This window comes from Chelonoidis abingdonii, chromosome 9 (genome assembly GCF_003597395.2).
Source record: "Chelonoidis abingdonii isolate Lonesome George chromosome 9, CheloAbing_2.0, whole genome shotgun sequence".
Lineage (NCBI taxonomy): Eukaryota > Metazoa > Chordata > Testudines > Testudinidae > Chelonoidis > Chelonoidis abingdonii.
The window spans coordinates 73,607,896-73,635,628 of NC_133777.1; the positions used below are offsets into that span (position 1 = coordinate 73,607,896).

Genomic DNA, 27,733 nt, shown 5'->3' on the forward strand with positions numbered 1-27,733 from the left:
GGAGGGATAGCTCAGTGGTTTGAGCATTGGCGTGCTAAACCCAGGGTTGTGAATTCAATCCCTAAGAGGGGCTGTTTGGGGAACTGGGGTAAAAAATCTTGGGATTAGCCCTGCTTTGAGCCAGGGGGTTGGACTAGATGACTGCCTGAGGTCCCTTCTAACCCTAATATTCTATGACATTTCTGAATCAACAATTTCCACAACTTTTCATGCTGTGAACATTTTTGGATATTTCAGCTTGAAGATGAAAAAGTTGAAAGGTTTAAATTTTCCACGTGATGGAAATTCCGGTTTTAATCAGCTCTGGAGGAAAGTATTACCACCACTAGACAGAGAACAAATGACACTGAGACACTGGGCACTGTACTTGACCTCATCCAGGAAGGCCTTGGAAGAGCCAAGAAAAAAAGCATCCACTTTCTTACCCACAAGAGTTTCCTTTCTTCCTCCCTTCACAAATGCAATAACTAGAAGCCTGAGAAAAATTAAAATCCTGTTCAAATGGTTCCCAACAGTTTAAGTGTGATGCTACTGGCACCTGTAAAGGAAATAGCCCCAAGGTCTCCCGCACTTTGGTAGTACTGCGGGGGTAAGCTCTGTGTGGAAATGAACTGTTCTTGAACAATTTCTCCAAAGTTTGAAGCACAAAGAGGCTTTCTTTGAACCGCAGGTAGTGAGGTCTGTATATCCCTTTTCCTCTTCACTTAGCAAGTACATTTACTGGGGTCAGTGAAACAAAAAAAAATCCTTCCTCCCTTTGTCTGGATTCCTCTGAGGCTCGTTCACAATATCCCAGGATAGGGCTGGAGTACCAGGGGTTGTAACATATCCATCCTTCTGTGTTCCTAGGTCTTCAACACATCAGATGTATTGGGGATGTTTAATGTCCTTCTGCCTCCATTCTTTTTATCTTTTAAATACAGGAATTCATTCTTCTCACCTCAGCGTGCTGTGCAGAGCTCCCTTTGATTTCAAGGATGGCAGCATGTAGGCCTCCAAGGGCAGAATTTGGTCCTTGATGTGTAGTATGTCATGTTTGCATTCAAGTTTGTGTGTGTGTGTGTGTGTTTGTGTGTGTGATGGCACAAACAGAGGTGGCAGTGAGGAGGACAGCAGCAGTGTTCAAATGGAGATGAGTTAATCTCAAAGAGATTCAGAGGTTCCCACAGGACAGGAGTGGGCAAACTTTTTGGCCTGAGGGCCACATGATGTTCCAAAACTGTATGGAGGGCCAGGTAGGGAAGGCTGTGCCTCCCCAAAGAAGCGTGGCCCCTGCCCCGTAGCTGCCCCCTGCTCCCTGTCCCCTGACTGCCACCCGGGACCCCTCTCCATTATCCAACCTCCTCACTCCCCACTCCCTTACCATGCAGCTCAGAGCACCAGGACTGGAAGCTGCACCATCTGGCCAGAGTTAGCTACACCGCCATGCTGCCCGGCAGGAGCTCGCAGCCCCGCCACCCAGAGTGCTGGTGCCATAGCAAGCTGAGGCTGCGCAGGATTGGAGTGACAACAGGGGTGGGTCCAGGGGATAGCCTCCCTAGCCAGGAGCTCAAGGGCCGGGCAGGACAGTCCTGCAGGCCGGATATGGCCCACGGGCCATAGTTTGCCCATCTCTATGATAGGAGCTGAATGGACGTCTTACAAGCTGAAGGAGCTGGATGGACGTCTTACAAAATCCGGCAGTTTCCTGAAATTTTCAAGCAGCCTGGTTCTGAATTAATTGGAAATACATGAATAAAAGCCCCTTTCACAAGACATTTCAACATTTGCCAGCCCCTATCAGGTTAAACTTTTGAAAAACTCTGTTGGTTGCCTCTGATATGACACTTCCCACCCATCTTCCTTTACCCACTCACTGCATCTTGTGTCTCAGAGCCCTGAATAACTAAATCCTTCATTCGTCACACCACCCCTCACCTGAAGTTTGCTGCTATTTCTGAGTCTCCCTATAGTTTCTGTGTGAGCAAAAAGACTCAGGGCATTCTTGCTTCCAGTCAGATCTTTCCCCAAGAATGATTGCATGCTATATCCATGCACACAGTCAATTTTTCAGTCAGCTTCAGAGGAAGATTCTGGAAGGACTAGACCTGACTTCCTTCTCCTCTGTAATGTTAAATATCCCCTTAAGGTCTGATTTTATTTCCTCAGAGACACTAAGCACTTAATCCTCCCATTGATTTCAGCTGGAATTGTGGGACATCAGCCTCTCTGACATTTTCTGTAAAACAAAAGCACCAACAAATAATCTGTTGATACTTTTGGTTATACATACAATCAGGGTAGGAATAGTCTTAGTTTTATAACTGCTAATATCTGGCATTCTGCTGCATGCCTGTAAGCTAACCTAGTGACTCTCAACCTTTCCCGATGACTGTAGACTGTTCAGGAGTCTGATTTGTCTTGCGTACCCCCAAGTTTCACCTTAAAAACTACTTACTTACAAAGTCAGACATAAAAATACAAAAGTGTCACAGCCACACTATTACTGAAAAATTGCTGCCTTTCTCATTTTTTTTACCATACAATTATAAAATGAATCAACAGGAATATAAATATGGTACTTACATTTCAGCGTATAGTCTATAGAGCGGTATAAACATTGACGGTGTGAAATTTTAGTTTGCATTGACTTCAGTAGCACTTTTTATATTTGACTGTTGCAAAACTAGGCAAATATCTAGATGAGTTGATGTACCCCTGGAAGACCTCTGTGTACCCTCAGGGGTTTGTGAACCTTTGGTGGAGAACCACTGAGCTAAACCACCTTAGATGGGAGCATTGGCACACCAGGATTGAAATCTTTGTCAAGGTCTGCAAACAAAAGATCAGGTCTGGCAATATATCAAGCTGAAAGAAAGTGTCCTTTGGGGTGTGACAGGATCCACTTTAATGGGACAGACCTTCAGCTGATGTAAATGGGTGCAGCTCCTCTGAAATCCATGGAGCTACGTCAATTTGCCCAATACCTTTAATAACATGGAAGAAGGAATTACCAGTATCATGAAGTAAATCTAAAGGGTTGTGAGCCTTCAGGGTAATAAGGCAGCAAATGAAGTCAATAATACTTAGAGTCGTATACACAAGTGTCTCACATAATGGATGGTGGGGTGATGGACCCTCATTCTATGGCTCTGGTAACAGTCCATCTAAGTCCTGTTTTGGGCACCCCAACATCACGAGATGCCAGAGAACTGGAAACCACTCTGAGGCAAGCCACAAACATGCAGAAAATGAGGCAAGAGTAAATGACTAACCATGTCTAGCCTGGCTAAAAGAGAATGACAGGGAAATATGAGAACCATGTGCATATGTCTGAAAGGTGTAAATAACAAGGAGGGGAGGAAAATTGAGTAGAGCAGTAGCAAACTGGCCTCCAGCATGCCCCATGTTAATTGATAATGAAACTGTGAAATATGTGGGCTTTTTAATGCTGTGCAAATAGAAATCATGCCCAGAAGATTTGACCCCAGCTAAGCCAGCTCCGCCTGGATCCCTTAGCCCCAGTCCGGCACTGAAAACCAAGCAGGGGTACTCCAACACTGTTCTCAGTTCACAGTCAGGCTTGGGCTTGCATTTGCATCTCTGGGATTTGCAATGGAGAGGACACCAATAAAGAACCGAGGGGCAGCATTTCTGAGAAATAACAGAAGCCTTTGCTCTATAGCACAATGCATTCTACTCTCCACACATCTCCTGAAGGAGCAGCTTACATCGAGATAAATAAGACATGTAATTTCTTGTCAAGCTGTTGCATTTCCCATTGCTCACTCTAACAATTACCCTTTCTCTGCCTTTTTTTTTTAATTAAACAACTGAAAAGAATTGAATCTTGTAACCTAGCTAGAAAAATTGCTGGGAGACATGAAGAATATCCAGATTTAATTTTCTTTTATGCCCTTTTTAAGGTGTTTGTGATGAATGTATTTTCATTACAAAAGCCAGTAATAAGACTTGTGCATTCTGGCAGTTGTTTCCCTGCCTCTCTTCCCTTTCAGCAAACCATCTCCTTAGAACCTAATCCAGGTGGAAGCAATTTTGGAATAAAAGGGATAGCTATACGCTTGTGGATACATCAATTGTTGTTGGCAAAGAGAAGCCAGTGGGAATAGTGCCATTGACTACAATTTATTTTATAGATGAGTTTTTCAGATTCTTATTTTTAAAGCAATTCTAGACATAAACAATTGCTCCTCCAGAGCACTGTCTCCTTATGTGAACTAGAACCACCATTTCTTCAGGGTGTTCCTCTTTTCACTGGAGTCTGAGCCACTTGTGGATTCACCTATAAAGAGGTTGTACACCTATGACTCTAGTTAGTATTGTTAATCATTTCCTAGGCAGGGTATAACTGCCCGGGGGCTTCAGAGCTGGAATATTCATTGCAAAGAGGAGGCATGCTCCTTCTCTTTAAAAATAAATGAGAAAATATCTACACAAGGTTAACATTTGCTAAATGCTTTAATATTTCACTTCCACTTCCAAGGCCATAAATAAAATGTGCTTAAAAATTCATGATTAAAACTTCGGAAATTGGGACATTTCTGAACTCAGGATCAACACGTTGTAAATGCAGATAATAAAATCACCATGAGGCACCACTTTTTTGTTCTATTTAGGACACATCAGAATTTAAAAACCCAGTGGCATTCTCAGGGTAGATAGAAAAAATTGCAGCTGAAAAACACATACAGAGATACACGTCAACCTTACCCCTCTAAATATCAATGTTTAAATCAGATTCAAAGAGCTATGCCATGGTCTCATTATCAAGGATTGTTAAGTCCCCAGTAATACATTTGTCACATATTTTATTACCATGCACATATAAAGGAAAGACCTATTACAGCTTCATCTTGAAGCATGGCTACTGTTAAGGTTGTGTCAACAACATATTTCTAGTAAACCTTCACTTCTGGCAGGTTTATAATTCAGCAGGCTAGAAATAGAAGGGAGAAAAAGACTTTTGTACCACATCATGTAAATTAATGTAAATTCAAAATATATACAGCTATGTCCAAACATACTTCTCTTGTGTGGAGTGGAAATACAATGCTTTGGGGAAAATCTAAAGGTTCCTTTACAATCAAAAATGACCCAAATCTTTACCAAAACAAGTAGTCCTGTTGAGCTCAATGAGTCTACTGTAGTTGCTAGGTATGGATTACTCATGTGAGGAGGGAGTTTCAGGATCCAGGAGTTTTAAGGGAAGAACACCACCTACTGACTCAGGCACCCCAGTTCCTGGGTTTTATTTGGAGGTCTTCCAACCAAGTGGTGTGACCAATCCAAGCGTTCTTAGCTGGAAAGAGCAGAAGAGAGCCATGAGAGTGATTAAAGGATTGGAAACCAGGCCTTATAGTGAAAGGCTGAAGGAGCTCAACCTGTTTAGCTTAACAATGAGTGATGACTTGATCAGAGTCTATGAGCTAATGTTTAAAAATTATATAATACACAGGTTAAGAAAAGCGTGTCTGTACATCTGGGTATAGTGCTTAGATCAGTGATTCTCAAACTTTTCTACTCATGACCCCTTTCACATAGCACGCCTCTGAGTGCGACCCCCCCCCCTTATAAATTAAAAACACTTTTTTATATATTTAACACCATTATAAATGCTGGATGCAAAGTGGGGTTTGGGGTGGAGTAATGTAACTCCACCATGTAATAACCTCATGACCCCCGAGGGGTCCCAACCCCCAGTTTGAGAACCTCTGGCTTCGATTAACCACAATATAAAGTTTGTTTTTAAAGTAATAAGATACATATAGTGCATAATCAGCAATATCCCACATTAAGGTGAATAAATTTAACAATAGTTTAGATATTAGAATCTGCATACTCGGGTACATCAATCATGAAAAGTTATACAGAGAGTTGGTTGTAGAAAGCAAATATAGGAATGAGTGTAGATTGTCCCTCAGTAATTGAGCATTTAGGGTAGGTTGTCCATTTACAAAAATACAATCCATCAAGGAAGTATTTCAGTAACTTTCCCAACTGTGCTTCTCATTGGCACTCCAGCTCATTCCTCCTGGTATTGCCGATGTCCAGTGATGTGTTCTATATAGAGGTCCCTTGACCACCTGATGACATCCGATACCATGAGTTGCCACATCAGCCAAGTGTAGCACTGACCGATTCCGCATTGTTTCAACACTCACTCGTTACTGGGGTCCCATGCGCCCAGGGCTCCGATGATCAGCCCGTGTGTCTGAACCTGGTAACCCTTGGCTCTCAAGGTTTTGGCCATAAGGGCATATTTTTCCACCTTTCGAGCTTGCGCATTATTGTTATTTTATTTTATAAAAGGGGACAATACTTCAAGGGAATAAAATGGATAAATTGTAGCATTTCTTGGATGCTTTTCTTTTATAGTTATCATTATGCTAATTATTTCTGGTAGTAACCACCCAGTGACATTATAGATCACAGGGCCCAGAAAGAACCATGGAGACACTTAGGGCTTGTCTCCACTTACCCGGGGATCGACGCGCAGCAATCCATCCACCATGGGTTGATTTAGTGGGTCTAGTGAAGATCGGCTAAATCAACCACTGATTGCTCTCCCGTCAACTCTGGTACTCCACCAGAATGAGAAGCGTAAGGTAAATTGACAGGAGAATTTCTTCCATTGACCCAGCCTATTGTGAATACTGCAGTAAGTCAACTTAAGGTACGATGACTCCAGCTACATTATTCAAGTAGCTGGGGTTGCATAATTTAGGTTGACTTAGCCCCATAGTGTTGACCTGCCCCCAGATAAAGCATTCTGAGTCAAAGGGATCCAGCTATGGAACAAACTTCCAAAAAAGATTGGGTTGGATTTCCCACTATCTGTATCCAGCCTGACCACCTTTCCATAACAACCAGAATGGCATTCACAACATCAGCTGTCCATGCTGCCTTTCCCAGTTCCCCACACAGTAAGAAATTTCCCAAAGCAGAGTTTTTGGATAACTGAAAATGAAAGAAAAGCCAGAGACACCTTGAAGTCCACTAGAGACTTCACAGTTGCCAAGCTAATGTGGAAGGCATTCAGATACTACAAGGGTGAGTGCAGTAGAACACCCTGAGATAGATCAACAGTGTGCTATGCGACAGGTGGTTTCCAAATATAAAGGGGAACAAGACCCCAGTCCTTGAAAAACTTGCCATCTAAGGCTCCGAACCTACAAGTTATTATGCCCTTGAGACCATATTGTGGGGTCCCCCAAGATCTGTACTGGGACCTGTGCTGTTCAACATATTCATAAATGATCTGGAGAAAGGGATGCACAGTGAGGTGGCAAAATTTGCAGACTATACAAAAATTACTCAAAATGTGCAAATCTAAGACTGACTGCTAAAAGTTACAAAGGGATCTCACTAAACTGGGTGACAGGGCAACAAAATGGCAGATGAAATTCAATGTGGATAAGTGCAGAGTAATGTACATTGGAAAAAATAACCCCAGCTATACATACAAAATGATGGGGTTTAAATTACCTGTTACCACTCAAGAAAAAGATCTTGCAGTCATTCTGGATAGTTCTCTGAAAGTGTCTGCTCAATGTGCAGGAACAGCCAAAAAAGCTAACAATGTTCAGAACCATTAGGAAAGGAATAGATAATAAAACAGAAAACGGTTATAATGCCACCATATAAATGCATGGTATGCCCACACCTTGAATACTGCATGCAGTTCTGGTCACCCCATCTCAAAAATGATATATTAGAATTGGAAAAGGGACGGAGAGGGGCAACAAGAATCATTATGGGGATGGAATAACTTCCATGTGAGGAGAGATTAAAGAGACTGGGGCTGTTCAGCTTACAAAAGAGGCAACTAAGGGGGTATATGAAAATCATCACTGGTTTGGAGAAAGTAAATTGAGAAATGTTATTTGCCCCTTCACATAACCCAAGAACTAGGGCTCACATGATGAAACTAATAAGCAGCGGGCTTAAATCAAACAAAAGGAAGCACCTCTTCACACAATGGACAGTCAATCTGTGGAACTCATTGCCATGGGATGCTGTGAAGGCCAAAAGAATAACTGAGTTAAAAAAAAATAGATATGTTCATGGAGGATAGGTCTGTCAAAGGCTATTAGCCCAGATGGTCAGGAACACAACCCCATGATCCAGGTGTGCCTAAACCTTTAACTGCCAGATGATGCAACTGGACAACAGGGGATGAATCACTTGAAATTGTCCTGTCCTATTCAGTCCCTTTGAAGTATCTGGTACTGGCCACAGTTGGAAGACAGGATATTGGGCTAGATGGACCATTGATCTGACTCGGTATGGACATTCTTCTGTTCTTATGAAGAAGTCTGCTTCCATGAGGACCCCTTAACCATTAAAGAAAATCACATTCCTCATGTATGTAAATGTTTTCAAGATTGGGATCAATAGATAAATCCACTATCAATAACAGACAAACAAACAAAATATTTGGCGTCTGTTCTTTTTACTTTTGTCAGTTGCTTGCCCTCAATTTCCTACCCCTTTTTGGCCTCTCTCCATCTTCCCAATTGTACCTTGTCTCCAGTTTCACAGCATCTGTTCAAAACCTTCTCCAGCATTACGTTCTCCACTTCCCAGAGTCCTCCCCACCCTTTGAAATTAAAAGCTCACTGCATGTTGGTGCAGAGACTAGAGCTTAGGAACAGTAGCTGTTTGTGAAATTGAATAGATTGATTTTTCTCCCATAAGTCAATATTTTAATTATAAAAAGAGGGGCAAAATCTTGACTGAGATTTTACTCAGTCCTTTAGCAGGCAAATCTCCCATTGATGCCAATAAGACTTTTGCCCATTAAAGGTGAAATTAAAATATTTCTGCTACTTCAGTAAGAACTTGTGTATTCCTGGTGAAATTCACCCAAGGGCAAGGGGTCAGCATAGGCTCATACACCACTTAATACCTTGTGTTGGTCCTTTGCATGGGGATGAATGTCACCCTCGGTGAAAATAAATAGATTGTGTCCGTTTAACATTCTCCTTCAGTGTATTGCCAATCCCATTCCATCTTTATTCAGAGATCAGTTGTTCTCACCTAAAACATGTTCCTTCCAGTCCTCTCATTTTGTTTTTAGCAACCCTGGGTTTATAGTTTGCAGTTGCTCTTGCAACCATAACAGAGCATTTGCTCACTGCTGTTGTCATTATTTTATGGGTTTATTTTGTTAAAAAGCACTTCCTTAATTCCTTTTCTTTTTAATACATATGTTGTGTCATATCATAGACAGAATTTTATGGCCCACAGAAGGCTCGTCATATTCTGTTCATTAACCTGATGATGATGATGATGACTATTATTATTAATAATAATGTTTATTATTACATTGCCTAGGAATTAATTAAGAATAGGGTCCCATTGTTCCAGGCACCATACAGACACAAAGTAGACAGTCTCTACCCCTAAGAGATTACCATTTAATTGACAAGACAGCTACAGGGTTGGGGAAAGAGGTATAACACAGAGACACAAAGGGTCCTCTCCTGTGAAGAGCACGCAACACCCCATAGCTTTAGACCCTAATAGTTGTACAATTCTCCCCTCTGTAGAGTATTAGGTAAAATTCATTGCAACCAAAATGCCCATGAACAGGAACAAGACATTCCACTGAACCATCTGTATAATAATTATTATTTTATTAGCACAGCACCTAGGAGCCCCAGTCAAGGACCAAGACCTATTGTGCTAGGTGTCGTACAAACAGAACAAAAAGACAACCTTTGCCGCCAAAGATCTAACAATCTTAAGCAGAACATTTCAGCAACGTGACATGGAAGGCAGTGTGTTCCTATGGAGCTGTTGTATGTCCTAGGTAATGTTACAAAGACTGAACTACTTCAGCTGCAGAGATGTGCATTGGGTCGTCTTCCAGTAATGGAAGTTCTGGAACCAAGGAAGAGGGAAGGCCATTGTGATGGGGTGTCTAAACCCTGCACCAGGCAGTCAGGTATTAAGGAGCTGCTCTGGGCTGGGGTAACCCTGACCCAGTGCAACCGCACATCATGTCAAGAATGGAGGAGGAGTTTGAAGGGAAGACGCTCAACTCAGTCATGGGCAGGTGTGGAAAGAGAGCAGAGAGCTGCACTACCCAGCTAGAGGCCTGATAGACAGCAGAGCCTACTTCCTCTCCTAAAAGAAGGTCCAAGGCCTCTGAGGTGGAGGGGGCTGTACTATGCACCTCTGCCAGTGAATCAGCAGATTTTGAGCCGGAAGGCAGTCTGTCAAAGGCTCCTTTGAAAGAAGATAGGCTAGCCGCCTGGCTGAGATTGACTGCAGAAGAGCTCTGTGTAAGCACAAAAGCTTGTCTCTTTCCCCACTAGAAATTGGCCCACTAAAAGATGTTACCTCATCCACCTTGTCTGTGTATATGTTCTTTGTTTATTTTCTGGCTCCTCGGTTGCGTGTTTGTTCCCCTGTGACACCATAAGCAGTATGTATCCAGAGGGACTCGGCTGGAGGGCAAAGACTCTGTCCCCTTCTGACTGTACCTGAGAGACTTGACCTGGAATGAGATACAACTTAGTCAACAGCCTAAGGCAGTGCTGATGAGAAACCAGAGCACTGGCAGCCATATTTAATAGAGCTCTGCTGTTTTATCTCAGGTAAGAATCTGGCCCACATCTGGGCATTTCATGGGTTACATGGGAGTGTCAGCACATGGAGTTAATCAAAATGTGCCAATTATTGACAGAATTCCTAAGCACATGTACTCACGTTCAGTATTACTTGTCATGCATGGCATTCATTTAGAACAGGTGCATCCGTTATAATCATAGAAGCTTGAGATGAAAGAGGCATTGGGAGGCTTTCATCCTTCTATTTAATGCTAAAAGGGACTTCAGCTATACAAGGCTCTTTTACTATCATTATTATTTAATAGCTTTCCCTTATCTCCCAGGTGTGCTAGGCACTTAACAGAAAACACATAAACCCTGATTCTTGCTTCAAAGAACTTAACATCTAAATGATGAACATGACAGACTAGCAAACATGCAACATACATCACGAAGGGAAAGGACAAGGTTACATTTGTAGGATTGTAAGGTTACTCAGTTTATGTAGACCAGTGGTGCATTTTGTTTGTTGTTTGAATGTAAATCCAATAGAGCTGGGCAGGAAATATGAGTTTTTGACGTTTTGAATTTTTTCCTCATCTTCAATCAAGAAGAAAAGTTGAAATCTCAAAAATGTTCACACACCAACAATGCCCCCTACCAATAAATCCTGACTGGATAACTTACAATGTTTTGTTTTGATAATTTCAAAATGTTTTGTTTCAATTTTGTCCTATTTTTAGTTTTTAATTTTTTTTAGCATAAATTAACTGAAATTTCTAAATGAAAAGTCATTTTGAACCAAAACCTTCTAATTTTAAAAATGTCAAAATGGGGCATTTCAGGAATTTTGAAACTTTCTTTTTTTCCAAAAGATTTTCAAGTGTGGAAATTTGTAGAAATTAACCCTTTCCCAGGACCAGTTTTGTTTCAATGACTTGCCATTCTCTAAGGAAAAACATTTAGCTGGAAAGTTCCTGACCAGTTTGAAAATACACTCATTTTTATAGGTCACCGTACATGTGAGTTTTTAGGAATGAGGCAATGCTAAGGCCTAAATGAAAGGATTTTTGAAAGGACATTTCAAGCATAAGGGGCAGTGTGGAAGAAAGTACTGAGAGGGATGAGAGGGGATAAAAGTGATGCCCAGGAAAGCTTCTCTTTCCTTACTAATTTAATTAATGCTGGGGTAGTTCCAAAATCCACTTTCTCATTCTGGAGGAAACACCTCAGACAGGTTGAGACATTTTGAAATAACTCTGGTGGGGGCTCCTTAGTGTGCTAGGCTGTTCCAAATTCCCACCCTCTTGCCTCGGGAAGGAGAAGGCTCCTACAACTTTTTTGGCAGCAGGAACCCAGCCAGGCATCACTCCAGTGTACAGATCTATTTCAACACCTTGATCAGTACTGACGGATCCAAAGCATCATTGAAATGAGCAATTAATGAGAGCTGCATGCTATAAATCCAAAATGCTTAACAAAATGGATTCTAACTCCGTCAAACAGACAGACCACACTGCTCCTTTGTTGAAGATTAGGGCACTTCCTTCCCTTTTGGCTCTGTCCAATTCTTGCACACAGAGCAAACTTGTAGTGGCCATTCACCTAATTTTTTTCCTGGGTCTCTCTCTGTCTCAGGGCCTGGTGTGTCCCAGCAACAGTTGCTTGCACCCCCTGCCTGCAGCCCACACTGCACAGTAGAGTGGCATCCCTGATTTCCATATGAGAGAAGGGCTGGTACCAGGAAGTTAGGACTGGAGTGCCATTTTCCTAGCCAGCTGTGACTCTGCAGGGCACAGAGGCCAGTTCTTTTTATGTGCCCACTCCCTAACCAACATGGGTCCAGGGACAGGACTGGCTTTCTCATATGCTGCAATGTGGAGTGGGGACTCCAGGGCAGCCAGGTCTAAGCTCAATAAGAATTTTTTGTACTATAACGTTGCTCACAAATGAATTTATGTGGCATGCATCTCTGGGACCGAGAAAGATCAAGTCCCCTCTACTGCATGCACTCAAGCACTTAAAGAGACAAGAACATTCTTTCTGAAGCTCTGTGGTGCAGCCATTGAAGCAAAGGGATGAGAGGCCTAAGGATTCTGGGGTTCCAAATACACTGACTCCGTTTGTGACCTTGGGCAAAGTCACCTGACACTCTTGCGCCTCTAGGTATAGCCAGCTGGAAAACTGATTAAAACAGAGGAGCTCAATGAAAGCTACATCTTTCATCAGAACTGGGAAAATAAATTACTAGATAAGCAAACCAATGTCCCCATCGGAATGCCCCTCCTAGGAAGCAGCAAAGTCCTGCGGGTTCCTTATGGGGTGACTGCATGCTATAAATGCCACCTTTCACTGGAGCCTATTGTAAATAAGCTTTCAAGCTTAATGACTTCTTGTTCTAGGAAAGTCTCTTCTGCTAGCTAATGAATCAGTTTCACTTTGCTGTAGATAAGCACAGACACCTGATTTACTGTGACGCTACATTAAAACTAATCATGAGCCATCAAGGAAATCTAAACGGATCCGACTCCCCACAACCTAATCTCTCTGCAAATAAAAAGTACTCATAAATCCGGGGAAGCCTGTCAGTGTATCCCACTAGAGACTGTATGTTTGGGGGGAGGGCAGGGGAGGAAGGGAAGTCATTCAAAACCAAGTTGGCAGTGAAAGTCATTATCATCTGATAGCTACTGAGAGACCTATGTAAGCTCTGTGTGCTATTACTCCCGTTCCTAATAGCCAAAGGGGTACAACATACAACTGGCTAATTAGGTGGGTGGGGGAAGGGGAACACAATCTCATGGAAATGTTTGACATTTTGCAGGTGTTTCCCTTTCGCAAGGTTAGAAATGGACTCCTTTTCCATTTTTCATGGAATCTCCCATGAGAGTTTTTAATCAACATTTTTATCAACCTCATTTTCAACAGCATCGTTGTCAACAGTTTGGTTTTTTTGTTTACTGAAAGCTGCATCTTCTTACTGAAAACCAAGGAAATGACTCATTTCAATAGTGATTTCAAAACCGATTTAGATCCAATTAGTGATAAAAATATTGTGGCAAATTTCACAAGCAAAAATGGGGAACACTCCCTCCCAGTAATCTCAACAATTTTTCACAAAAAGTTTCATTTTTAAAAAGGCCAGTTTTTCACAAAAACAGTTTGTCAAAATATTTTGACCCAATTACCTACTTAGCTTTTTTGCTGACAAGCCTTGACATTAAATGAATGAAGAGAGATTGTTCCCCTAACTCAAGAGGACACATGTTGGTGGGATAATGGGACTGACTGGAGAAGCACTCCATATTACAGACATTTTGCATGGGTTTAAATGGATACTCTGTGCAAGATAGTGGAGAATCAGGCCCCAAGTGTGTGTTTCTGCGAGCCATGCTGTAGATTTACTATTGTTCTTCAGTTGCCATTCTTAAGGAGAAGGTACCAGTCACCATGGCTGTGTGGACACTGATCCACATTGCTGAGCCCAGGGAAATTTCTCTGATGAAAATAGCTTGGGACCTCATGCTACCAGTGAGATGATTTGCACAAATAAGGATGTTGGGTGTGACTAAAGTTTCACTGTGGTTAATTAGTTTTAATGGGAACGAGGCTACCCTATGCTAAAGGGAGACAGGATGGCATTGTGGGCTAAATACAGCGGATCTAGGTTTAGTTCCTGGCTCTGTCACAGACTCCTTGTGTAATCGTGGGCTAACCTCTCTGTGCCTCAATTCCCCATCTGTAAAATGGAGATGGTGCTTCTGCTATTTGTCTGTTTAGACTGCAAACTCGTTTGGCCTGGACTGCCTCTTACTAAGTCTATATTTACTGTCTAACAAAGTGAACCTCTGATTGTGATTGGGGCCTCTTGGTACTACCATAATACAAATAAATCATTAATAAAAATCACAAGGAGGACAGGGCTATTTGAATGTGTCACGAGAAACCAGCTGACAACTATTCTCTCTCTGTATATATATATACATCATGAAAACTCAGTGATCTGACAATCATAATCCAAAGCCTTCACATCTATACCCTCAAGGGGAAAGAAGGTAGCCATAGAATTGAATTTCCCACTGAATCACGGGGTTGAAATCCCCCCCATCCATCTGGAACTGTTGTTGAGGAGCAAATTCAACCTATGAAGTTCCAAGGGCTTGCCCATAGATGAAATTATCTGTAACTTCCAACATCCATGGCACAGACTCTAGGACATTTCAAGGAGCCCACTTTTTTCTTTTTAAAACAGCCATGAAAACTGGAGCAGGAATGTAAGTTTAGTAAGTACCTGCCAGTTTTTCCTCTCCTTGCCGCTTCTGTTCATTTTGCTCCATTTTCTTTACATTCATTGTGTGTTCTAGAGTTGGAGCCAGATGAGGTTACATTTGGGAAGCTCCAGGACCCAGATAACAAGCTCGCAAATCTCCCTTAATAACTCCCTATCCTCCCATGCCATGCCTTTAAGGCCTGTCATTTTCTGCTGTGGTTTTCACATGAAGGTATTGCAGTTATCCTAGCTGAAAATACTGGCTTTATTAGCTCTGTGGCTTGAAAGATAATAAGAAAGTAATGAATTGTTGCATTTGTTTCCCCAAAGGCACAGCTTGTTTTGGGGTCACTGAGAAAACCATTTGCTGGCTTGGTGAGGAATTAAGTTTCTGTTAAACAACCTGTTCTTATCCTTTGATTGACCCTTTGTTTGCCCTTCCCTGTTTACATCTTTGTGAGTAAGTTCAAGAGCAAGTGAATCTTCTTTATCTTCCCCTGGCTAATCAAAGTTCCAGCAGGGTGAACAACATCTCCCTCCTCTGTATTCCTCAGGTTCTGCATTATTACCGTATTTGTACTGCAGCAGCGGCTAAGTGAAACTGGGGCTCCATGGTGCTAAGTGCCGTGTGCACACACACTAAGAAAGTCCCTGCCCTGAAGAGTTTGAAGTCTAAAGAGACAAGACAGACAAAAGAAGGTTGAGTATCCTCATTTTACAGATGCAGAACTGAGATACAGAGAAGAGAGTTGCTTAGAGTCCTGCAGGAAGTTTGGTGTAGAGAGGGGTATGAAGCCAGCCCTAATCCAATGTCTTATCCCCAAGATCGTCTTTCTATTCAGATTTGAATTTAATGGAATGGTGCTGATTTATACCAGCTGAGGATCTTGATCTGAATATCACAATTAAATATTATTTATTACAGTAGCTAGTGCTATAAATATTTCAGTATACAGAGCCACAGTCATCTCAAGTGCTTTATACACCCAGAGGAAGGCAAGGTTCCTGCCTGAGGAAGAAAGCTGGATGGATACAGGAGAAAGAATATTAACTAATACTCTCTGGAATAAAATTAATCAATCTTTGCTGGTATTCCTAACATCATCCGTTTGCTTATTTGCAAATAGTCTGGAGAGCAAATGTGATCTACATGAATGTTCAGTTTATTATGCCGAGTTTTCTTAGTAAGAGAGAGACCCTGCACCCAATGAGTTTATAGCTGAATTTAAGACAGAGTAGAAGCATCATGAAATTTGGCACAAATAAATATTCACTTGAGTGTTCATTCCAGAAATGTTGTCACTGCCATTTTGTAAAAGCTATTTTTGGTGATTATTTCTCCAATAGATTGCCATCCAATTCAGGACACATCACTATGTGACTTCTGTGACCAGCTATATGAAATGAATACACAGAGGGTGTGCCTAGATGATTAAAAATGTGCTTTTTAAAATGGTTAGCTTGATCCACTTTGCACAACTGGAACTCTCCATAACACTTGAACAGATGCAGGTTAACACCCAACAATCATATTAAGTGGTCCTAGAAGGGAGCCATCGATCCCTCTACTCAATTCCTAGAGTCCATTAGTCAACAGCTGGTGAGAATTCCAACTCTGGCTAATGAGAACTGCAATATATTACTTGGCTTAGGGCAGTTATTTCACCTATTAAGAAGCCATCAGAACAAAGGATGGGACCTATACAGTTTCTCTTCTCTCCTTATTTCAAAATCAAGCTATTTCTATTAGGTGTTTCATAACGGTCTTGGCTCTTTTATTGTTGGTTGATTACTCATTGTATCTACTGCTGTCCATGCAGAGGTTAATCTGATACTGCTTCATGAGTATCACTGACCTTACCTGACAGAATTAGCATCTTCCAAAATGGAAGGTGGCAGATCTTTGTGCCTAGTACTTAATGCACTATGACTAAAGAGGCTGATACACATTAGAACATGATTTGGCTGGTTGTTTAGTAGTACCTATAAGAATATGAAAATAATTACATCTTTCAGTCCTAGGCAAAACTGAGACACCTGAACTCAATATGGGCCCCAATTTAAAGCCTGGCTCTGTTTTCCCTTAGTCATTGCTCAGGCAAAATTCCATGGATTTGGGGACTTAGTCATATGCACGTAAGCAGTGTTGTTAAAAAGCAGAAAAAAGGTTGACCAATCTCCTACTGGTTCAGCCAGAGTAATTACTTGGTAGAACTACTGGTTTTGCATCCCAGGGCATCTAACTCATATCTCTGTAGCAGTAATATGTAGGCAGCAGATCCTACCAACAAATGGGGAACTCCACCAGCAGGTTGTCTGGCTACTAACTGATAGACATAATGGGGCCAAATTCATCCTGTTGCTCTGCCCTCACCTGAGTTACAGCAGGGATAAATTTGGTCTAATAGGGTTTAAATTACATTGGTCACTCACTCTCCAACTAAAAGCAGTCAACCATGGTTGTCTTTGTGTTATTTGGGTTCATCTGTGTGTAACCTACTGCTTTAATGTGTTTTATGTGTAGCCTGGTCTAGTCGCTGGTCCACATAAGATGATAGCCTAATAGTGATCTCTTAATGGAGTTGCTCCTTTAGCTCATATGTTAGCTTTCTACACTATAGTAATATAGGTCCTGAGTTCCAGCCCTGTAGGGAGTTGCTACAATTGCAAAGAAGTCTTTAAAAAAACAAAACTATTCCCTATATTTGCCTAATAGGCAAATTATGTCATGACCAAAAACATCAGACCTAAGGATCAAACTACTTTTTTGTTGCGAATCAAAAATAAAAAGACATATTTTCCTGCTGTTTATTTATGCAGTACAAGCCTTCACATTGTTTTTAACAGTCCAGTCTTGCATGCAATTTGCAGATTTAACCAAATTATGACCATAGTGCAGTAATGTATTTTGTAATTCTGTAAGATGTTAGCAGACTCTAGGACCCGGCACTGGATTCCTCTCTTAAGTCATCCTGTTATCAGGTGCTTGAACATGTGGACTCAGTAATAATTGCTGAGTCATGTTAGCATATGCATTCAATTAGCTCAAACCAGATTATAAGAGGGTTGGAGCCAGTGTGAGGACAGATAGTAAGACTAGAGAAGTCCTGCAGACAAGGTGCTGGTATTAGCAGCTGCTAAGTGTTGGGAGAAGGTGTAGGTTTATGATGAGCTGCTGTTGTTTCTTACTAACACAATCAACCCCCAGGAAAGGGTAAGCTTGGCTTTTTTTAGAGTGTGTATATTCTATTCACAATAGAGTAGGAATTCCACCTGCTATCAATAGCTTTCCATCCCTGATTATCCCAAAGTACTTTCAACTTACTTATAGAGGCCTTTACTTCCCTTAATGCTGAAATGTATTAACCTATATGGGGGAAGTGATGGCTGTCTTATAACGCTTGCATGTCTTTAAGTCACTTTAACTGTTCTGTATCCAGTTGAAAGCAAAGAACTAAAGTAGGGAGCTTCAATGCAGCTCAGTGATTTGCGCATTGGCCTGCTAAATTCAAGGTTGGGTGTTCAGCCCTAGAGGGGGGCCATTTAGAGATCTGGAGCAAAAATTGGGGATTGGTCCTGCTTTGAGCAGCAGGTTAGACTAGATGATCTCCTGAGGTCCTTTCCAACCCTCATATTCTATGAATGCATAAAGAGCTCCTGATACGCTAGGGCTAGTATTTGTATTGGACAAAGTGTCATGGTATCATTAAGTGTGCAGACCTTGGTTTGAATTCTTATCTGCAAAGTCACACCACCACTACCCTTGCATTCCCCACTATCTGGAAAACTAGTTCCAGACTGACTTTGACTGTGAGGGAAACATACCTCCATTCAGGTGCTGACCAGGCCTGATGCAGCTTTGCTAATAATATTGGACAAGAACACAGCCAAAGTGCTATTAGCAGTAAGTAGAAGACTAGCTATGTAGAAACCTACATGTATTACCAGTATTGTACTGACTTTGTAAATGCACGTGAATCTGAGCACCACATGCTGCACTGAGCTCATGTCACTGGGAAGGCTTTAAGCTCTATCTCCAAAGTGCTTCAAAACACAAAGAAATATTTCCTCATAAAACCCCTTTGAACGAAACTAGCATTTAATCCCATTTTATTTTCCAACATGTATACTGCAGTACTGCTAGTTATTTATCGTTGCTCAATGTCCAATACATGCTTCTGTCTCCCCTTCTATAAATGGGTCTAATAATGACAGACAATGATAGAATCATTTTCTAGCATTAGAGCTTCCAGCTCTCTTCCTTTACAAGAAAGCAATTAAGCAAATGTTTTTATTGAATATTGATTTATAGTTTGGATTATAATTTCCTTTATGAAATGTTGATTAACAGGATGGAAGGCTGTAGTCTACTGTCTAGTTATGTATCTTGCTCTGCAATTTCTGAATCCGCAAATGACCTCTCTCATTAAATACAACCTAAGGCCAGTGTCAATATTTGCAGGTATGCTGCAATTATACTGTATTTGTTAGGTCACATTGATTTAATCCAAAAGTTACTCTGGCTTCCATTTGGGGCCTGATCCTGTGAGGTGCTGAGGGCCTCCTGCAAAGTGCAATGTGCCCTCCTCTCCCACTGGAGTCAATGGAAGTTGAGGATACTCAGTACCTCACAGGTTTGGGCCCTGATTAGTAGGAAAAACATAATTATGGGTTTGGTGCTAGGTTTATACTGTGTAAATGTAGACTGTGATCCAGTTCTTTCATTTGTGAATCTCTTCTATTTTATGACCACTTGCTAAGTGGGAGACTTCAGGGTGAACTTGTACCTCTTGTTAAATGGAGGTCTTAATTTTCCACTTTTTTTAGTTTTAGTGAGATGCTCTCCAGCCTTTCATCATCTAGGGGAAAGGAACTGGGCACCTAATCAGTCTGAAGGAAATGCCTTTTTAATGAGCCCTAGTCTCTGGCAGAACTCAAAATTGTAATGTGATCCAGTCTGACATCTGTATAAAAAGCAATTGTATTAAGAAAGTTAGCGTGTCGTTGGTGCCCTGTAATTATTGCTGCTGATCCACGAGCCACTGCAACATAAAGCTGACTCCCCATCACCATCTCTGTTGTAATCAATTCACTGGACTTACTTGCAACTCTTTAACAAGATGTATGCCTTAATCACACATGCATTCTGCATTGGCAAGTAATTAAAATCATCCTCTGTCACCACCTTATGGGGGCAGATTCCTCCACAGGATTTTGCATCAGAGAATTGTAGAACATAACTTCTGTCCAAGTCATGATGGAAGGCTTTCATCTAGCATTGCAGGGTGTGTGTGTGTGTTGAGGGGCTTGCTTTGTGTAGGAGGGGGAGTTTAGTTCCAAGCTTTGAACCATTTCTGAAATTATCCCTTATTTACTTAACATGACATTGTTCTTCCATACAAATATACCAAGTGGGACTTTGCAGGGTGGGGGATATTAAGCAGATGAGATTTATGGTACCTGTAAATGCATTTTGACAGAGCAAATCTCACACCATGTGAGGCTTTTCTCTCCATCCAAATGGCTCATGCTGAGCTAAACTCAGCCTCTACATAACAAGTTGCACAGGAAAAGAAGTGCACCATCTGAGTAGTGCCATTGGGCCTGGCTCTCTGCGCACTGGGGAATCTCCATTGACATTAATGGAGCTGTTGCTGGTTTATACCAGTTGAAATAAGAGCAGCATAAGGCTCATCAGTACTATTCTGCCTATCTAATACTGCCAGAGCTCCCGGGAGCAGTTGGCTGAGAAGCCTTGGAAAGGAAGTAGCCTGTGCTCGGAGCAGTGTACTCGGCCTAGCTGGAATTTCTAGCAAACTCCCTGCACAGACTTGTACCCTATGAGAGTCCTAACGCTGCAGCAACCCAAACTGAACTCCTCTTTTTGCTACCCTGGGCTGCCTCCTGAGGGGGCACCTAGGACACCAGGAGCCCTTCCACCCTATCCCTTCTCTAGTGTAGCGTACAGCATACCTTATCCCATTGAGGTGCTGAAGCTTAAAATGTCAGTCTGGGGTCTGTAACTATGACTCTGAATAGGAGTCTGGGGTCTGTAACTATGACTCTGAATAGGACTGCCGGGATGGCACTTGATGGTACAGACCAGCTTCCTGTGTAACTTCAGAGCTATCTGGTCACCCTGCAGCTAAAGGAGGTGCTCACTCCCTTCCCCTCTACAGGGGACTCACAAGCTGTTCTGTGTTCCACCTCCTGCTATTAATACAATTGCCTGCTAGGTGTGAGTTCTGAAGTCTTTATTAATGGAGACAGCTACTGTTGATGTATGAACTTGGGGGAGAGTTTTTAGCCTCTACAACAATGGTCCCTCACCTGGGGGGCATGCTTCTCTATGGGGGCATGAATGGACATTTGGAGGGGGTGCGGAGGAGCCTGGGCCAACCCCTATTAGGGGTAGGGAGGGAGTGCTGCTCTGCCCTGGCTGTGGCTCCACTCCTGGCCCTGCCCACAACTGCAGCTCTCGCCTCAGATCCTGGCTTCAGGCCATGGCCCCAATCACAGCCCACCTGAGACTCTGCTCCCAGTCACAGCCCCAGTCTTGGACCCTGGCTCGGACGTGAGTCCAGCCCCAGCCTTGGCCTCCAGCAACCAACCGTGGTGAGTGGGGGCGGTCAGGGCATTGATAGGGTGGAGGGGCATGAGGTCAAGAGTTTGGGGACCATTGCTCTACAACTTGATGCCCTGGTAGGGAAGAGAGATCTTGGCATGGTTTATAATGAACCAGGGTTGACCTGAGGCACAAGCTAAGCAGAAGGCTACCTATGACCCCATATCTCAAGGTGGCATTAGCAGCTGATTGCAGTGACAAGCCGTCAGCTGGACAGTTCTGAATAGCTTTTTGGGGCCTGCATCCACTTCTGCTCAATCCTCTGCAGTGTCCACCTCTGGGTTACAGGTGCCCCAGAATCCTTTGCAGCACCCATTGCAATACTTGCTTTAAAAGCAGCATGAAGCAAAGAATTGTAGGGCATGGCAGAGGACTGAACCTACAGGATGCCCTTTAGGAGGAGCAAATAACACAGAGTAGAGCTGTGGAGGGCGGGAGTGAGCAAATGACAGGAGATAGCACAAAATCCCACTTTCACCCAGGCCTTGTCTGGCTTGGAATTTACAGATTTATTTTACACAGAGGCCTGTTTATGAGGGCCCCCATTTTAAAGAAATGATTGAGCTGAGGTTAAACGTGATCTACTCAGGCTTTGTTACAACCCTAGTACTACTCTTGTTAGCTCAACGGAGGTGTATATACCAAAAAATTGAGCTGGGAACTGGATCTTCTGAGTTCTATTCCTAGTATTGCCACTATCTCGGAGTGTGACACTGGGCAAGTCACTTAATCTGTGCCTCAGTTTCCCCACTAATGACCTCAGGGAGTAGAGTCTTTGTGAATTACTGCCTCTGGATGGAAGGGGAAGGAGAAATGTGAAGTATTTCATCTGCTCTGTGCTTTGGCAGGTTCTGATGGTGAAGCTCTCAGGGTGTGGCATATTGCAGAAATCCTGGAAAGCTTGGGTGCCTGTTCAAACTCTTTGAGCCACCTTCCCGTTCTTCTTCCTCCTTCCTTTCAACCTATTTGGGCCTCAGCAGGTGATGATAATCTCACTTCACCCTTAAAGAAAGAAACTTATTTTCCTCAAGAAACAAATGGGCAAAATGTCCAAAGCTTAGTCTCCCCCATATCCTTGCTCCGGTGGCTTTATTGGGATTATGTGCACAGAAAAGTATTCTCGTGATGGGGAGGTGGTGATCATTAAAAGATAGAATTAGCTTTCTTTATTAGTTCTATATTCTATATGTATGTTTTTCACCAAGCTTATAAACGTATTAATGAACAACATACTATAACATAGGCATCAACGGTTACTTTGTATTTTCCTGAAGCAAAGCATGATGGGGAAGTCAAGATTTATTATAGAGCTGGCTTCCAGCTTAACACCAAAGAGGAATCAAAGGGCTCCTTGAAACTCTTAACCAGCAGTTTTCTATGGATGTCAATGGCGTAGATCTGCACACTATCAGGAGCTGGACAGGAAATGCTGTCCCAATGTAGGGTGACCAGTTGAGAGGGAGAAAATATCGGGACACATGGGGAGGGGGGTGTTTCCTGCCAGTGGAGAAAAAAAAAGCCGAGTGCTGCAGGCGGAGCAAAATATTGGGACAAATTGCATCCTGACTTATCTTTGGGGACAAACACCTAATTTATCAGGACGGCTGGTCTCCCTATGTCTCAGTCACATACCATACCAGGAGATTCTCACTTAAGGAATCATTTTCTGTTTTTTATAAAAAGGAGAACATATTATGGAGGTATTGCAATATTTTCTTTCCTTGCCATCAATAAAATTTTAAATTTATGTCATTATTCAGTGAGGGGGAAATCACAACTTTATTGCTTTTTAGAGGCTTATATTAAAGTAATCTATAATAAAACTTTGGTGGAAGCAGACTCCTGAAAATATTTGATATGACTTAAATGTCTGGCCCTTGGCTACTTTGCTTATGAATATTTTGGATTCTCTAGTTTATTGCAAAAACTTATGGTTGCTATTTGTGAATGAAACTCAAAGAAAGGTGTTTAGCCAGAGAGGAAGGTTCATCCAGTGGTTAGACTCAGGGTTTGTCTACAATGTGACTCTGTCTTCACTCTTGTCTACACTGAGACTCAGATTCAGTTCCTGCTTTCCCAGAAGCTGTGAGATAGACTTAGTCCTATCTTATAAAATCTTTATCAACTGGTAAAGATGTGGCTAGAAACAAGGAAAATGTTTGCTTGATGATGTGAACAATAGCTGCTGATTTTAGGAATGAGAAAAGAAAAGTTGTGTGTTTAGAGCCTAAAATAGCCTGCAACAAAGGTGTAATTCTTCAGAGTACTGATAAATAGCTGAAAAGAGCTACAAGTATGAATCAATGTATGGAAAACACACCTTATGGTGAGAGTCTAAGGAAACTTAAATCTATTTGATTTATTCAAGAGAAGGTTAAGAGGTGACATGATCAGTTTTACAAGTACCTGTATGGAGAGGAAACTGCTGATGACAGACTGTTCTTTACTCTAGCACAGTGTTTCCAAAACTTGAGACGTCTCTTGTTTAGGGAAAGCCCCTGACAGACCGGGCTGGTTTGTTTACCTGTCAACGTCCGGCAGATTGCAGCTCCCACTGGCGGTTCGTTGCTCCAGGCCGCTCCCGCGGTTCGCTGCTCCAGGCAGCTCCCATTGGCCTGGAGCAGCGAACCGCGGCCTGTGAGAGCTGCAATCGGCCAGACCTGCGGACACAGCAGGTAAACAAACCAGCGCAGCCCACCACGGGCTTTCCCTAAACAAGCGGCGTTCCAAGTTTGGGAAACACTGTTCTAGCAGACAAGGAATAATGAGATCTGTTTGGAAGCTGAAGCTAAACAAATTAGACTAGAAATAAGGTGCAAATTTTTAAGTGAGGGTGATTAACTATTACTTACCAACAACTTACCTAGGGTTGGATTGTGGTGAACAACTTACCTAAGGTTGGGTTCTGGTGGATCTTCATCACTTGAAATCTTCACATCAAGATTGGATATCTTTCTAAAGAGATGCTAAAGCTCAAACAGGAGTTGTCAGGTTGATGTAGAAATTATTGGCTTGTATTATGCAGGAAGTCAGATTAGATCAGAATAGTTTCTTCTGGCCTGGAAGTCTGAGAACATGACATATCTTACTAAAATATCAGTATAAGCAGAACACATTTCAGCAAGACAGATGAATTGCAATGTATTCTCTGCTAAAATATTTCAATGCAACAGATTTATGGAAACCTGAAAAAGGGAATTCCAGGGCTATTGATGTATCTGACTGAAAATATAATGAACTTAATTCTTTTGCTTAACACCAGAGCAATTCCACAGTAAGTCAATGGAGTTATATAATGCTTGAAAACAACTATAAATGAGAAGAGAATCAGGTACACTGTCTCTGGAGGACAGAGTACTTGATGTCTGCCACTTGCTGGAATAAAAATGCCCTGCAATCCAGCCAAAAGTCTCAAGCAATCAGTATGAAACTTAGATTCCTTAGGAAGCTGTTCTCCCTGTCATAGATGTGTCAGTGCATCTGCCTCCTCAACCTGATATGTTAACATAGAAATCTTTTGTGACACTCCAAGGATACCTAAGACTCTCCCTTCCCTGATCCCAGGCTTTGAAGCTTGTCACCCTCTCTTATTAGGAAGGATGAACACAATTGTTAGACCCATGGTCCATCTCCTCTGATATCCTGCCCCAATAGTGGTTTGCTGCATACTTCAGAGGAAGGTGTTTGTTCTTTGTTTAGTCATTGAACCCTACAACTATATGGACTAACCTGAATGGAGGGCTGGTCAAGGAATGGAAAAACTAGTTTGAAATGAAAATGTAAGCATTTTTTGTAAGTCTTTGAAATAGACCTTTTTTCAACTTAAAGAGAAATAAAATTAATTATTTTAAATATGGTTGCAGTAGTTTATGAATAGTTATTAATCGCTCATTGACTTTTGCAACCTTCCCAGTTTTTCAAAAAGGCAATTTTTCAAATGAAAAATGAAGACCCTCCTCTATTTTAAGTCAGTGAGTGGTTATCATATGCCCTGATTGATGACGAGGAACATTTTCAAAAGCACCAGGACCCATTTTCAAAAGTGACTCTTTCAATCAGTGCCTATATCACTTTTGAAAATGGGACTTGTGTTCCTGAGTCATTTAAGCACTTTTTATGGCACTTATCCTATATCCTCATAGAACTGAAGGCTAGAAGGGTTTACCAGATCATCCATGCTGACTTTTATGTCACAGGGCGCTGCCCAGCTATCCCTACAAAAAGCCCAACAAGCAGAATTTCCAAATGCAAGTACTATCCTCAAACCAGAATTTCCAGTAACGCCTTTTCCACATACCAGTGGTTGAGGAATTAATAGGTAAGAAACCATGAGAATATGAGAATGTGCACTCAAACTTGAAAGGTATGCCCTTCGAGCAAAGCAGGAGCTCAGCTTTTGATGCTGGATGGAGAAGGAATGTGATCTGTAATGGTAGAAGTGCTATACAGTGGTCTTTAAAAGGAGATCTCTTGACATTAGAACTCTGGAGCTGGCGATAGTCTAAAGCAAGTGACGATTAGAAAGAGTCATGCACATGATGCATGTACCTTAGAATAAGAACTTGTCAGGGGCATAGACAGCAGTACTGGGAGCGAATTTCCATTCTCATTAATTGTTTGCAAGCAGCATAACTTGCTTTTGGTAGAGTTCTTAGTGGCCGAAAGTCCGTGCGTTTTCAAACACATAAAAGCAAGTGCTTTTATCAGGGCATGACAAGAAACAAGATGGGGCTGAATCCTCAGCTGCTGCAGCTCATTGTACCTCTGCTGCTGCAGTCAATAGAGTTATGTCCGTTCACATTAGCTTAGGGTCTGGATCTATTGTCCTCAGTTCCCTTTTTTTGCTGAGGTTTGTGTTCAAACTTCTGCATTTTGCTTTCTCTCTACCTAGACTTTGTACTGGGCCCCTCACCATGGTATCAGAATTTCCCCCCTCCCCATTGTCCAGATTGGAACATCAAACATTTCTGGTCTTGCTCCTAGGAGGCAGTGAAGCAGGTTGCACTAGGAAAAAGTCACAAGGGTCCAAAAACTAGAGCGAATTGTAATGTTTGTAGTCTGGGATACATCCCCCCACTCCCTTTCCTCCCAAAGTGCCATGTGGAGTAGCACCAAGTTGAACCAAGCAGTTGGGAAGGGGAGAAGAAAAATCTCTACCTCCAATAGCCTGATATTTATGGGGGCTCTTACAAGCTAACGGCAGGCACCCAGCAGTCAGTATGTAGAGCTAGGGAGTGTAGGTGCGAAAGGACACTTCACGGACGTGCAGGGGAGCAGTGGGTTTGCCCGAATCCTTGGCTGGTGCCCGAGAATTGTCTATTTGTTGCCTGGAGTCGGTTGGTCAGTGCCAGGGCTCAGTGGTGGCATGGGCTGGGGAGCCGGGGTCCACCAGGCAGTGCCCAGGAACTGTAGGCTGGTGGGTGCCAGGGAGCGGGTGGGCAGCTAAGCTGGCCGGATCAGTTCAGCAGCTGGATCCTTCTTGCCACCCTGGGGAAATGGGCTGCGGTGGACATTGCCCCTTGCTGATAGCTGCCACTGGGACTCCGGGAGGGGCTGCACCAGCTGCATCTCTCCCTGCCCTGCCTGTCCCGGGACGGGCCAGCCCAGCAACCCCCTTAGCCCGGGATCAACCCCCCTCCTTTGCCCACACACAGCCACTCCCCGGCTGCAGGCGGAGGGGGAGCGCGTTGGGCTGGAGCCGGGCTGGCGAGAGACAGCGGCGCTGCCAGCCCGTGCGCAGCAGGGCGAGCGGAGGAGGAGAGGGAGGAAGGCGGGAGGGAGGCAGGGCGAGCAGAGGAGGAGGCGGCGGTGGGGAGCTGGCCCTGGCAGCCAGAGGAAAGGCAGGGGCCGGGCAGCTGCCGCTGTGATTGGCACAGCCCGCTCCGGCATAGGAGGAGGCGAGCAGCCGGGGACGCAGGAGCTCCGCTGCGCCCCTCCATCCCCTTGGGAGCCCGGCAGCAGCGGGAGCGGCGAGCTGCTGGGCTCCGCGGCGCGGGGAAGGATGCCTGGGAAGAAGCCCGTGGGCTCCGCGGGCGGCGGCAGCGGCGAGCTGCAGGGGGACGAGGCACAGCGCAATAAGAAACGGAAAAAGAAGGTTTCCTGCTTCTCCAACATCAAGATCTTCCTGGTGTCCGAGTGCGCCCTGATGCTGGCCCAGGGCACGGTGGGCGCCTACCTGGTGAGTGTGCCCCGGCTCCAGCTCCGGGGCATGTCTAGGGACGGGGGGATCCGCGCCCTCTTCCCCCAAGCAGGCGGCTCTCAGCAAGTGCTGCAGAGGGGATG

The 27,733-nt window shown here is 43.1% G+C and overlaps 2 protein-coding genes and 1 long non-coding RNA gene across 4 annotated transcripts in view; 2 read left to right on the forward strand and 1 right to left on the reverse strand.

Moving 5' to 3' along the window:
* The window catches only part of SV2B (synaptic vesicle glycoprotein 2B), a 769,788-nt gene that overhangs the window by 287,330 nt on the left and 454,725 nt on the right, over positions 1–27,733 (forward strand). The gene's annotated exons all lie outside the window — the stretch shown is intronic.
* LOC116826351 (uncharacterized) lies at positions 4,470–27,713 on the reverse strand. The gene is made up of 3 exons (XR_004374066.2): positions 27,627–27,713; positions 24,344–24,518; positions 4,470–5,299 (listed from the first exon to the last, which is right to left on the reverse strand). It is a non-coding gene; the product is annotated as an uncharacterized LOC116826351 (long non-coding RNA).
* Positions 27,314–27,733, forward strand: part of SLCO3A1 (solute carrier organic anion transporter family member 3A1) — a 214,690-nt gene continuing 214,270 nt past the window's right edge. For both annotated transcript variants that reach the window (XM_032783005.2, XM_032783006.2), the window contains exon 1: positions 27,314–27,629. In XM_032783005.2, the coding sequence (XP_032638896.1) occupies positions 27,453–27,629 (177 nt within the window). In that variant the 5' untranslated portion in view covers positions 27,314–27,452. The remainder of the gene's footprint in view (positions 27,630–27,733) is intronic.